The sequence below is a fragment of the Toxotes jaculatrix genome, chromosome 14, assembly GCF_017976425.1.
Source record: "Toxotes jaculatrix isolate fToxJac2 chromosome 14, fToxJac2.pri, whole genome shotgun sequence".
Lineage (NCBI taxonomy): Eukaryota > Metazoa > Chordata > Actinopteri > Toxotidae > Toxotes > Toxotes jaculatrix.
In genome coordinates this window covers 18,123,081-18,134,282 of record NC_054407.1, presented here as the reverse complement: position 1 = coordinate 18,134,282, position 11,202 = coordinate 18,123,081, and the positions used below count along the sequence as shown (strand labels likewise).

The following is an 11,202-nucleotide window of genomic DNA, read 5'->3' as shown; positions in this document are numbered from 1 at the left end:
AACTTTTAACTTCTCTATTTCACCTAAAAAAAAAACAGTTCTCAACTTTCTTGTTTTTAACAAATCTGCATTCGTGCCGTGGTGCAAAATCAAGTAAAAAGTGGGTGTTTTGTTTGCCAGTTCAATATTCACACACACAAAAAAACGCGAAACCAAAATAAACCCTGGTTGTTTCGCTGTCGGGCAAATTACACCACTTTGCCAAGTAATTGCTGCCACCTGGTGATAAAACAGATCAACCACAGCTTGTGTGGTTTGGACAAAGGAATGACCAAACTAAGAGCTGTATTTGAGCAGTATCTTTACCAGCACCCCCACCCATCACCATTAAACTAATTAATCTAGTCCGATGTTAAAAGCAAACAAACTATATATATATATATATATATATATATATATATATATATATATATATATATATAAAAAGTACACCTGTGGACACCATGGAACATTCCAGGCTGATGGTACCTTCCTGCTCGGCTCTGATTGGTCAGTTTGGGGAAGATGAAATAAAACATTGATGGTTCCTCCTCGCCAGCCTGTGGATGCTCTGGTAGCTGTGTGCACAGCTTTTTGGCCATAACACCTGCATTTTTCTGAGGTGGGTGATTTATGTTTTTCATTGGTCCAGTTCTTGTTCAGGCCTCATGTTTTGAGGACACAAAAGGTTTATATTTTTTTTCCCATGAGTTGATCTCGGTTAGCTCTCTGAAGTTAGCCTGGTCAGTGAGTTATGTAGGTCAGCATTGGGCCATAGCTAGCAAATAAATAAAAGGTTTGTTTTCGCCGTGGAGTAGATGTATGTTACAGCTCAAATATAGGTAGCGATATTCGCACATTAATGACTATTTCATTGTCATGTGCGTGTGTTTTATGTATTGGAGGCATTTCTGGTGTGTTAGGGTGACGCTAGCATAAAGTGATGCTGCTCTGACAACACAATTTCCTTGCGACGCTGAAGTTTGCCTCTGATTTGCAGGTTTGACGAATCTGAAACTGTGTTTTAAAGAGTCTTTAGCTTCTCAGGGTTAATCTAGTCCAGATTTGACAAGTCTAAATGAAGTGGTCTTTGAAATAGACCTGGTCAGATGTGGTCTTCATACATATAGTATGTACACTGCTTTCCTCTCATTTGCATTATAGGAGGGGGGGACATACCAGCTGCCAACATGTCGAGCAAAAGGGCCAAGGGGAAGAACACCAAGAAGCGTCCTCAGCGCGCCACCTCCAATGTGTTTGCTATGTTTGATCAATCCCAAATCCAGGAGTTCAAGGAGGCTTTCAACATGATTGACCAAAACAGGGATGGTTTCATCGACAAAGAAGACCTTCATGACATGCTGGCCTCATTAGGTAGACTTAACATTATATTTGCACACATTTACACATTGATGTAAAAAAAATGCCTTTACCAGTTCCTTTACCAAAGAAATCAGTGTCAATAATCGTAAAAACTGTACCAAACATGCAGAGTTGTTTCAGTTTACGATTGATAGTGCAAGATGTTAAAGAAACAAAGATTCCCTTAAGTAATAATTTAACAAAAACATTGGTACTGGGTGAGAACCAGTGTATTCAGTCCTCATAACTCTGACCTTTTCTTTTCCCAGGTAAGAACCCCACAGATGAATACCTGGAGGCCATGATGAATGAAGCGCCAGGTCCAATCAACTTTACTATGTTTCTGACCATGTTTGGAGAGAAGCTGAACGGCACAGATCCTGAAGATGTGATCCGTAATGCGTTTGCCTGCTTCGATGAAGAAGGCACAGGTGAGGTTAAATGCTAAGTGAGACAGAAGTAAAGTTTTCTATACATTTCAAATGTTCACTGCACCTTCTAATGCAAATTGTTGGTATGTCTCTAAATCCTTTTACTTAAGAAACAGTAACTAGTGAACCATTGACATCTTTCCTTAATCAACTAACTGACTGGTTGACTAATAGACTAATGACTCAGAAATAAAATTAATTCATGCTTTCTTAAAGTATACATGACATTCTAAGTCTGCCACTAGGCTTATATTGGAATTACACATCTTCCCGGACAGGTGTGATCCAGGAGGAGTACCTGCGGGAGCTGCTCACTACAATGGGTGACAGGTTTACAGATGAAGAAGTGGACGAGCTCTTCCGCGAGGCCCCTATTGACAAGAAAGGCAACTTCAACTATGTAGCATTCACACGTATCTTAAAGCACGGTGCAAAGGACAAAGACGATTAGTGACAGAGGCATCACTGGCCTATTCTGTACATCCTGTGTATTGTTGATGGGTTTCCACTCATTAGAACAGCTATATCCTGTAATTTGGCTCATGAGAAAGCTTCACTGTGGTATAGCCTACTGAAGGTCTTTGTTTTAAGCTGCTTTTGGGACCATACCTCTGGACCCCCCTCCACACCCTCAACCGTACAGTTAAAGCTCATTTGCACATCTGTGATAACACTACTAAGGGTCTGTATAAGCTAGTAAAGATATATGTCAAGACCCCATGGATAAAGCTGGAAATAAACTGAAACATCTGTTATAGTGACTGCTTTGGTTTTACTGAATCCTTTGTATTTTCAGGAAATGAAGGCTTTGAGATTAAATTGTGTTTTGAGGTGAATCACCAATGCTCTATTCATAGTTCAAAATTTTTATTTTTAAAACAGAGGAAAATAGATAAGATGTGTTGTTCTTGGAGATGGTTTAAAGAAATTAAAATTCCACGGTCACACACACATTCCAAAGATACACATGGGATCACTCACTGGATTAAACAAAAGGTGTTAGTTTGGTTCTGATTCTTAATGTATACTGAATAATAATTACATACAATATATGGCCAAAATTATCTGGACAACATTGAGCAGTTTTGCTCTTGGTCTGCAGCGGGCCTAAACTTATTTTCTTGATTAATCCTTTGGTCTGCAAAACAAGGTTGTTTTATGAAATTTTTCTAATGCTATAAAACTGCTTGTTGTGTGAACAACAGTTCCAAACCCAAAGATATTCAGTGTATATCTATCTGAGCTCAACCCTACCCCACACCTTTGGTATGAAGTGGAACACCAACTCGTAAGTCCAGCTTTATCTCTCACTACAACTACAGCACCTAACCACCGCTTTTGTTACTGAATGGGAGCAAATCACCGCAGCCAAGTTCCAAAATCCTATGGAAAGCCCTCCTAAGAATAGTGGAGGTTGTTAGCATGGCATAGTAAAACTTATCATTTTGGATTTTAAAGAATCTCATAGGTGTAATGTAATGTGTGTCCACTCACTTTTGGCCATGTGTGTACAAATTGCCATATGTAATACTCAGCACCTGGTACATCACAATGATAAAAAAACAGGTTTGTGGGATACTGGGTAATGGACTGGTGATTTTTTTCAGCTTTCTGATGTCATGATGGATAATTAGATATACTGATCACTAGTTTTGGATACTTTAAAGGGATCAAAATAATTCCACAATTCAAAGCACCTCTGATCCTTTCACAGAGTCCCTGTGGTTACAGTATCTTAGAAAGAACCTCATATCTATCTTCAACCCAGAGAATACATCTGTGGTATATGCATCAGTGTCGTTACACAGCCGTCTGTTCACAGGACTCTCTGTGATGAGGGGTTTCTCATACACATCATTTCAACAATAAATACACAAGGATCTGCTCCACAGCTGAAGCTTTCTGTACACTTTGCAGTTGCTCACAGAGCAATGTATAGCACACGATATGGGAGGCTTTGTAGCTCTACTCCGCCAGGGCAAGGTTTTTCGACTGGATCTTTGATAAGTGGTCTGATATACAGGCCTCAATCTTGTCGCACTGAGCCAGGAAATCCTAATGACAGAAAATGATCACACTTTATTACATTGTTCAGGATTCTCCCTGACTTTCAATCATTAACATTTTAATAAACACTGAAAAGATTTACCTGCACTGTTTTCACAAGTCCCTTTTTCTTCATTTTGCAATCGCTGAAATTTTCTGGGACACTCTGTTAGAAGAGGAGCAGTCCAGGGTTTAAATGTGACACATGAATAAAATATGCACTCAAAAATAAACACCTAAACCACAATAGATTACCAGAGCATCAATCTGCTCCAGAATCTTCATGAACTGCTCAGCTGCTATTTTCACTCTGTGATCTAGTTTACCCAGCGCCTCAGCCTGGAGGTCTTTGGCCAGGAAGCCCTGAAAAAATAGGAAGAGGCTGGTGACAATCAAACCACAGACACATTTAGACCAAAGAAACACAAGAAAATTATGTAACTTGAAAACTACAAATGAACACTTACATTCTTGAGTCCAGTCAACTCCCCGTCCACTTTTTCCAGCTTTTTAGCCGTCTGCTCCACAGATTTCTCAATGTCTTTAAGCTTCTTCAGTTCCGCTTCTTCCTCAGGGCTGTTCTGTTTGGAGATTGTTGTCAGTATCGTATGACACATATACAGTCACACATCAGAAACTAAACAAGTGCAAATGCCTTACTCGCTTTCCAATCATCATGAGTTTGCAGCCTTCTTTTACTCCATAGCTGCATAGACTCTCCTCCATGTCCTTCAGTGATTTTCCTGCCAAAATGAACAATGCAAGGTTAGAGCCAGATGGTTAACATGATATTCCAACTGTGAAAGAAAACTACAGTCTACCTTTGAAGATGAGTTTCTGTGAGGCTGATGGAACTCCGGTGGCTTGAGTGAGAGCATCTGACAGGTCTTTGACAGTCGGACCCTTACCGTCATCATGAGCCGTTAATGTGATGCTGTGCTTAGCAGATCCTGAAGCAGGAGAGGAAAAAACTAGAGCTGAATCTAAAAGTCATAGCATAAGCACTTGCTTATGTGGCAAATGCTGTTTTTGTGAAACAATGTGACTGACTTTGATGTAAGTATGACTATTCAGAAGTGATTTATCAGTTAAACTGTAGTAATGTGTACATGATGATGTATTTCATTTAAGATTGTTTATTAGTTATTAAGTTAGCAAATAATCCCATACCATGGCAAGATTATATTTTCAATATTACAGGAACATTTTACAGTAAGATGCACAATGAAACAAATAATTTTAACTTGTACGTAGTTAGTAAAAGAGAAAGTTTTGGAACTTCGGTATTGTTTTTTTTCCCCTCAAGCTTTGGTCATTTAAAAAGATCTTTGACAATTTCTAAAGTATCAATTACTTTAACAAAATAATAATACAAATAAGAATAATATTACATTTAAATACAACACGTTTATGTCTCTAGAACAAAGCCAGACACAATTTATCTATACATTCTCTTGATAAATACCTAACGTAAACTGTGAAACAAATGTTCAGATCACAAGAAATCACAGTTATAGATTCAACATGAGAGTAATATATTCACTGGAGGGAAATATTTCATACAAGTGTATTTAGGGATAAAGTATTTACAACGGAGCGAAAGGTTCGGTAAGAGCTACATTAGCTAACCATTTTCAAGCTAGTCGAGCGACGGTAGTTATTAAAATTAACATTTTTATTTCTATCATCTGTTAATTGTTGTGTAACATCTTTAAATAAATACTGTTACCGTATGTAACTGTCACTGTTATCGTTTGCGCTGACATTTTCCTTTTTTGGAGTCTTTTGATCACATCAACATGGACCACACAGGCTAACTGTTGCTATTCACTAACTACTTCCGCAGGGACACAGGAAACAGTTCTACTGGTGCTTTTATTTTTTAATGCAACTTTTTTTTTTTTTTTGAAAGAACGGTACAAACAAACAAAATACGTACACACAAAACCCATCATACCAGCGATATAACCAGGGAGTATTTATAAAAAACAAAAAAACAAAAACAACAACAAAACAAAACCGTACATACATTCTTTTGTTAAATGTACAACCTTCTTGTTTTTAACACGTAACTTTGGTGTTACGTTCAGACAGATATCGGAAGAAGTGTCCAAAGTGCATTTCACGGTGTTTTTCTTAACCTCTTAAACATAGTAGAAGTTACCAATGTTTGGTTACAATGGTGTGAAAATGTGAAGAGAACTGGCTCTGTGGCGCAATGGATAGCGCATTGGACTTCTAGTCAAGCACTTGAGGAGTGATTCAAAGGTTGTGGGTTCGAGTCCCACCAGAGTCGGACTTTTGATTTGAAATCGTGTAATTCCGTGTGTTTGTTGTCTTCAATACTGTGCGATAAATGACAGGTCCTACAACTCCTGTTGACCTTAGAAAGTTTATGATATAGTAACCGGAGAAGTGTATTTAAAATACTTGGTGCAACTCTGGCCCCTACACTGAAGAAGGATCATAGTATTACTTACCTACTACTATCTGCGGGCAGATTAGTAGCGGCCCACAACTCAGTTTTGTTCCATGGCACTTAGGCCAGGTCCTGGTTGAACCTTTAAAAAATAATAACAAGAGACCATCTTGAGATGGGATCACACCAGCTGCAAAACCTATCACCATGCTGACCACACCCATCTTCAAACTCTGCTGATCTCAATTACACACCTGTAACGTTTTGTGACTGCATCTTGCATGTCTATGAAGCTTTCACTGTGATAAAATATAAAAATACCTGTGTACTCAAAACCACCTCTGTGGTATTTCCCGCTACAGTGGGTGTCTCCAGGACCACACTTTGCTTTGATGACACACACACATTCAGACTCCGAAGGTGAAAACAAAGACAGCCACACTGTTGTGGCTCCAAATTAACCACAAAATAGCAGTACGCCTCCTAATAAAGTGCAGAATTCTGCGTGTTCTTGGCCAGCAGCGTAAATGTCAAGGTCTGTGAGTAGAGTTCAATCCACACAGAGAGAATAATGAGACAGCAATCAGTGAATAAATAATTCAAGGTTAAATTAAAATTTATTTTGCATGTTTCAAATAACCTGCAGACATTTTGAACAGGCTGACTGGGAATCATCTCCACTTATGAGAACTCAAATAAAATGATGTCTAAACAACACACAAAACTAGTAACAAATAAAAATAAATTAACACTAGGTAATACTGACGAGACTGACAAGTTTTAGACATGAGGCTGAAGGGAAAGAAAAGGAAAAGAATAATGCTTTTAAAAAAGGCCACATGCTAGCACAGTAGTAGTAACGATACACAACCCAACACCAGGACAGCTTCAAAATTGTAGTGTTCTCAGGTCACATCTCCATGTATAAATGTTACTCTACATATAAAAGTGTTTTCAGGCGAAGTGCAGTTGTTTTAATCCCTTCCTTGTTTATGTGGCAGGAATCTGTGGGAGGCCAAACTCATCCACCAAAACGCCATCCTGAAAACAAAGGAACAAAACGTAATTAACGACAAACAAAAGCAGACAAACCTCTAAATAAACACTTATATTTCAAGTGTTGCAAAACAATAAAAAAAAAAATCACATTTTCAACGACAGGATGAAAATGAAATGAAAAGTGTGGCCCCTGTTGGATTACTAGCCACAAGATTCACAAGTCTCTCTCTGGTGGCTTTCACACAATAATGAAGTGAACTGAAAGATTAGATTAGATTAGATTCAACTTTACGGTGGGGAAAACCTAAAAATCTTATGGTAAAACTTGAAAAATATGAGGCAAACATAATGGAAAGGGTGCAAAAACACTTCCATGTATTTTCAATGTGTCAGCCGCAGTGATCACTGTGCTCTGTGGACTTACCTTGTTCGTCTTGCTGTCACTGGGGTTTCCCTCAGGAATAGATGGGGCAGCGGAGGCCTCATCCAGGTAGGAGCTGTCATCATCAAGCAGCAGCTCGTCACCCAGTGCGTCCAGCTCTGAAACCACAGTTACACTGTCACTGTAGCACTGTAGACACCTTTAAACTCATTATTGCTTTTTTAAATGCTGTGATGATTCATTTTAAATTCCTCTACATGACGGTGTCAAGGTAAAGTATTTTATGAAGCGAAAGGTGTACCTGCTTCAAGATCATCCTCGTCGATCTCTGGAGTGCCGTAGCTGCGGCTCAGGGCCTCTTGTACCTCGTTGGCGTCTTCCATCATGTCCTCTAGCTGGTCCTGTAAATCCTGGAAGTCCAAAGACATATTATCACTTTTAGTACTAGAAAGCCCATGACTATGATACTTATTTTTTATTTTATTAGGGACCAGCTTAAGACACAAACTCAAAACTCTGCTTTTTTTCATTTATTCCCCGTTTACCATTTGGTAGACAAAAACCAGGAACAAATGATCATTTAACAGTGGAGGACGCAGTGAATAAACAATACCTGGTAAATCTGATCCTCAGGCCACATTTAAACATATATTTTAGAATGTGTTATGTATGTTTATTTAAGTCTTCTAATGATTTTACTTAAATTTAAAAATTGTACAAAAAAAGCTATTTCTTTATATCTAAAATATCTAATGATGGTGATTCTAATATTATCTGGACAGAACTTCCACTCACTGCTGTATATGTACCAACAAACCTTTCTGAAAATAGAGAAAAACTGATTGTTTGCTAGTATTGATATCTGGTGTAGCCTACCATCAATATATGAAGGCTGAGAAATACCAGAAACAGTGTTGTGATAAAAAACTGTAGAGATAAATGTGTAGCAAACATACGTCAATCTGATCAAGTTTGACGTCCTTGTAAGCCTTTTTCATTTCCTTTGCACCAATCTTCATGGCCTCCACCTGGAAACAGAAATAAATGACAGTATATTCAGTTGCAAGCTACTGTTAAAGGACAACTGTTTGTTAGTAAAAGAATCAGAATCAGAATCAGAAAACTTTATTGCCAGGTATGTTACACATACAAGGAATTTGACGTGGTGTTGTTGGTGCAAGTTTGAACAAGAAAAGAAAGTTTTAATACTAAAATAAGAGAAAGAGGAAGCACTAAGTGGAAGAAAGTCTGTACAAATAATAATAAAAAGGAAAACAGTTGTCCACCAGTTTAAACTTTAAATGACTTAGTCTCAACTTTTTGACCTTGATCTCACGTCGGATTCATCTAAAAGTATAACTTGAAGCATTATCAGCCTAAACCTAATCCAAACCACAGTGTCTCTAAGACGCCGTGTGGTTCTTACCGTTGTTTTTGTGTCCTTTAACGTCTGGATTGTGTAGTTTGCCTGCTCCATGTTAAAAGACTGCTGAGCCAGCTGCTCCCTTTGACCTTCATACCTGTATAAGAACAATTCAGTTGGTTCTGTAAGATATAATGCCACAACAGTATATCATATGTTTTTTTATTGTTCAGTGATATTTGAGCTGCAATGGTTAGTCATGTCAACTAACGCTGACTGACAGATCAGTAGTTTCTGATTAACTATGTAATGATTAACACATTTTAACATATCTAGCATTTCTGTTCTGCTACATCTTGATCTAGTTCTCAAATTTCTGTGAAAAGATGTGACTGCACGATGTAGGACTCACATTCTCTTCTGCTTCAACACTCTCATCGCCTTCTGTTTCACCATGTTCTGCATTTTAAAAAGAAAAAAATAAAATTCTTGTTAGCCATATTTGAAAAATAATCTTGTGACCCATTTAATTCCTTGGGTTGAAAGAGTGTGTCCCCACCTTCGAGGGCCCATCTCTCATCTTTTTCAGCTGGTCCTTGTACTTCATAAGTTCAGCATCTAGTCTGCCAATCTTCTTTTCTATGGACTCTGCCCTGGCATCCACCTGAGCGAAGAGAGTGAAGCGGATCAATTAGGGGCGTAATGATTTCTAGCATCCCAGCAGAAACAAACTCAAGTGCTAAAATGCCCTGCCTCTGTGCGCTGTGTGTGTGAAAACAGAGGCGGTAAAAGGCTACGGAGAGAACTGAAGGCTCTGGTGAACGTATATGCCTCTTTCACAGTCTACGGTAACGGTAACCATGGACGGTAACCATGCTAACTCGGTTTTGGTCACATAAAAAAAGACATAAACAACAATGCACCTCAGCCTGGTAGTACTCACATTTCCAATACAGTCCGACAGATTCGGAGGAGGCGCTTTGGGCTTTCCGCGTCCGAATATTCTGTTCATTTTCTAAACGTTATATTGACACTTAGCTTTTAGCTTTTAATTTAAAGACACAAAAAAGCAGCAAACGCGAGAGGATTTCTTCACTGAAGACACCCGGAAGTAACGGTTCGGATGGAGAAGGCTCCTATTGGTTGGCGTAAACAGCTGTGGCCAATGAGCCTTTATGCGCACCCATGACCCCGTGTGGCGAGCAGAGGAACTGCAGCGTTGATGAAAAGCTATTGTCCCCGTGGACACAGCATTTACCACTAGCCTTTGTTAACCCTCCACTGCAGATATGATTAAATTAAATGGGACTTTTAATCATATCTTTCACTTAAGTGACTCTCCACATGCAGGTTAATCTTTGATTTCCTCCCACATGCACTCTGACCGCTGTAATCACTCATGTAATATCAGAAACAATAACCCTATCATACTTAAACATCTACTGTGCCTACAAATCACATTATATTAGGCTGAAACTCATTTTTTGCAAAAACGTGTATATAACATCCATCACCTCTCAAATATAATTAAAAGCAGTCTATATTTACCATACATAGATGTCTTTGCATGCACATATAACCACCAATGTATATAAAGTAACTTATTGCATTGCCCATTTAATATTTATTTCAGCACTCCTTACACTCTTCCATACCTGCAGCTCTTCCTTCCTTGTTTACAGCTTCAGAAAGTCTGAAGATGGTGTATATTGGGTCAATTGTTGATGCTTAAGTATTTATCTTTTTTTTAACCTACTTGTGTGTAGGTCATATTATTTGATATAAAACAGAAATACTCATGTTAAGTACAAGTACCTCAAAATTGTACTCAAGTACAGTACTTGAGTAAATGTACTAACTGTATTGACTAAAATATAAAAAAACAAACATTAACAAAAACACATCTGTGAACAGTTAAATGGATGAAGAAAATGGCTGCTATTCAAATACTTCTGCAGATGGTGCAGGGTGACATTTCAGAGAACTGAATGTGATCTCATTACTTCTAAAATCCCTGGCTACATGTCTGATTGTAAGCCATTAGTAAGAACAACTTTGGAGTTGCCAGGTTGTGAAAAATATCTGTGGCTGATGTTTCTCCATTATTCTCCATGAATAAAAATTCTAACAAAGAATTAGTAAATTGTTTATTACCCAATAATAATTAGTAGTTATAAACCATGTATAAATGCTGCTTTATTAAAATGTGACACGATTAATT

General features: G+C 38.2%; 3 protein-coding genes and 1 non-coding gene across 4 annotated transcripts; 2 read left to right on the top strand and 2 right to left on the bottom strand.

The window, feature by feature from the left end:
• Window positions 1-506: 506 nt before the first annotated feature.
• Window positions 507-2,521, top strand: myl12.2 (myosin, light chain 12, genome duplicate 2). The gene is made up of 4 exons (XM_041054454.1): window positions 507-601; window positions 1,144-1,353; window positions 1,611-1,772; window positions 2,051-2,521. Exons 2-4 carry the CDS (start codon window positions 1,170-1,172, stop codon window positions 2,221-2,223), a joined length of 519 nt encoding a protein of 172 aa, XP_040910388.1. The 5' UTR covers window positions 507-601; window positions 1,144-1,169; the 3' UTR covers window positions 2,224-2,521.
• Window positions 2,522-2,625: 104 nt separating this feature from the next.
• bag1 (BCL2 associated athanogene 1) lies at window positions 2,626-5,662 on the bottom strand. Its single transcript, XM_041054340.1, has 7 exons — window positions 5,548-5,662; window positions 4,640-4,768; window positions 4,479-4,561; window positions 4,286-4,399; window positions 4,074-4,181; window positions 3,922-3,984; window positions 2,626-3,827 (listed from the first exon to the last, which is right to left on the bottom strand). The coding sequence occupies exons 1-7, from the start codon at window positions 5,582-5,584 to the stop codon at window positions 3,738-3,740; spliced, it is 624 nt and encodes a 207-aa protein (XP_040910274.1). The 5' UTR covers window positions 5,585-5,662; the 3' UTR covers window positions 2,626-3,737.
• A 360-nt stretch (window positions 5,663-6,022) lies between these two features.
• On the top strand, window positions 6,023-6,114 carry trnar-ucu. Its single transcript is given in 2 exon segments — window positions 6,023-6,059; window positions 6,079-6,114. It is a non-coding gene; the product is annotated as a tRNA-Arg (tRNA).
• A 721-nt stretch (window positions 6,115-6,835) lies between these two features.
• Window positions 6,836-10,086, bottom strand: LOC121193632 (charged multivesicular body protein 5-like). Its single transcript, XM_041056030.1, has 8 exons — window positions 9,925-10,086; window positions 9,541-9,645; window positions 9,394-9,440; window positions 9,045-9,138; window positions 8,575-8,646; window positions 7,920-8,028; window positions 7,661-7,776; window positions 6,836-7,278 (listed from the first exon to the last, which is right to left on the bottom strand). The coding sequence occupies exons 1-8, from the start codon at window positions 9,991-9,993 to the stop codon at window positions 7,228-7,230; spliced, it is 663 nt and encodes a 220-aa protein (XP_040911964.1). The 5' UTR covers window positions 9,994-10,086; the 3' UTR covers window positions 6,836-7,227.
• Window positions 10,087-11,202: the final 1,116 nt, after the last annotated feature.

Excerpts from the sequence above, each read along its gene's own strand:
- LOC121193632 (XM_041056030.1), bottom strand. The coding sequence starts at position 9,993 with ATGAACAGAATATTCGGACGCGGAAAGCCCAAAGCGCCTCCTCCGAAT. Across the intron at positions 9,646-9,924 it reads TGTCGGACTGTATTGGAAAT|GTGGATGCCAGGGCAGAGTC; the intron begins GTGAGTACTACC and ends CTCTTCGCTCAG. Across the intron at positions 9,441-9,540 it reads TGAGAGATGGGCCCTCGAAG|AACATGGTGAAACAGAAGGC; the intron begins GTGGGGACACAC and ends TTTAAAATGCAG.
- myl12.2 (XM_041054454.1), top strand. The coding sequence starts at position 1,170 with ATGTCGAGCAAAAGGGCCAAGGGGAAGAACACCAAGAAGCGTCCTCAG. Across the intron at positions 1,354-1,610 it reads TGACATGCTGGCCTCATTAG|GTAAGAACCCCACAGATGAA; the intron begins GTAGACTTAACA and ends TTCTTTTCCCAG. Across the intron at positions 1,773-2,050 it reads CTTCGATGAAGAAGGCACAG|GTGTGATCCAGGAGGAGTAC; the intron begins GTGAGGTTAAAT and ends CTTCCCGGACAG.
- bag1 (XM_041054340.1), bottom strand. The coding sequence starts at position 5,584 with ATGTCAGCGCAAACGATAACAGTGACAGTTACATACG. Across the intron at positions 4,562-4,639 it reads ACAGAAACTCATCTTCAAAG|GAAAATCACTGAAGGACATG; the intron begins GTAGACTGTAGT and ends TCATTTTGGCAG. Across the intron at positions 4,400-4,478 it reads TCATGATGATTGGAAAGCGA|AACAGCCCTGAGGAAGAAGC; the intron begins GTAAGGCATTTG and ends ATCTCCAAACAG.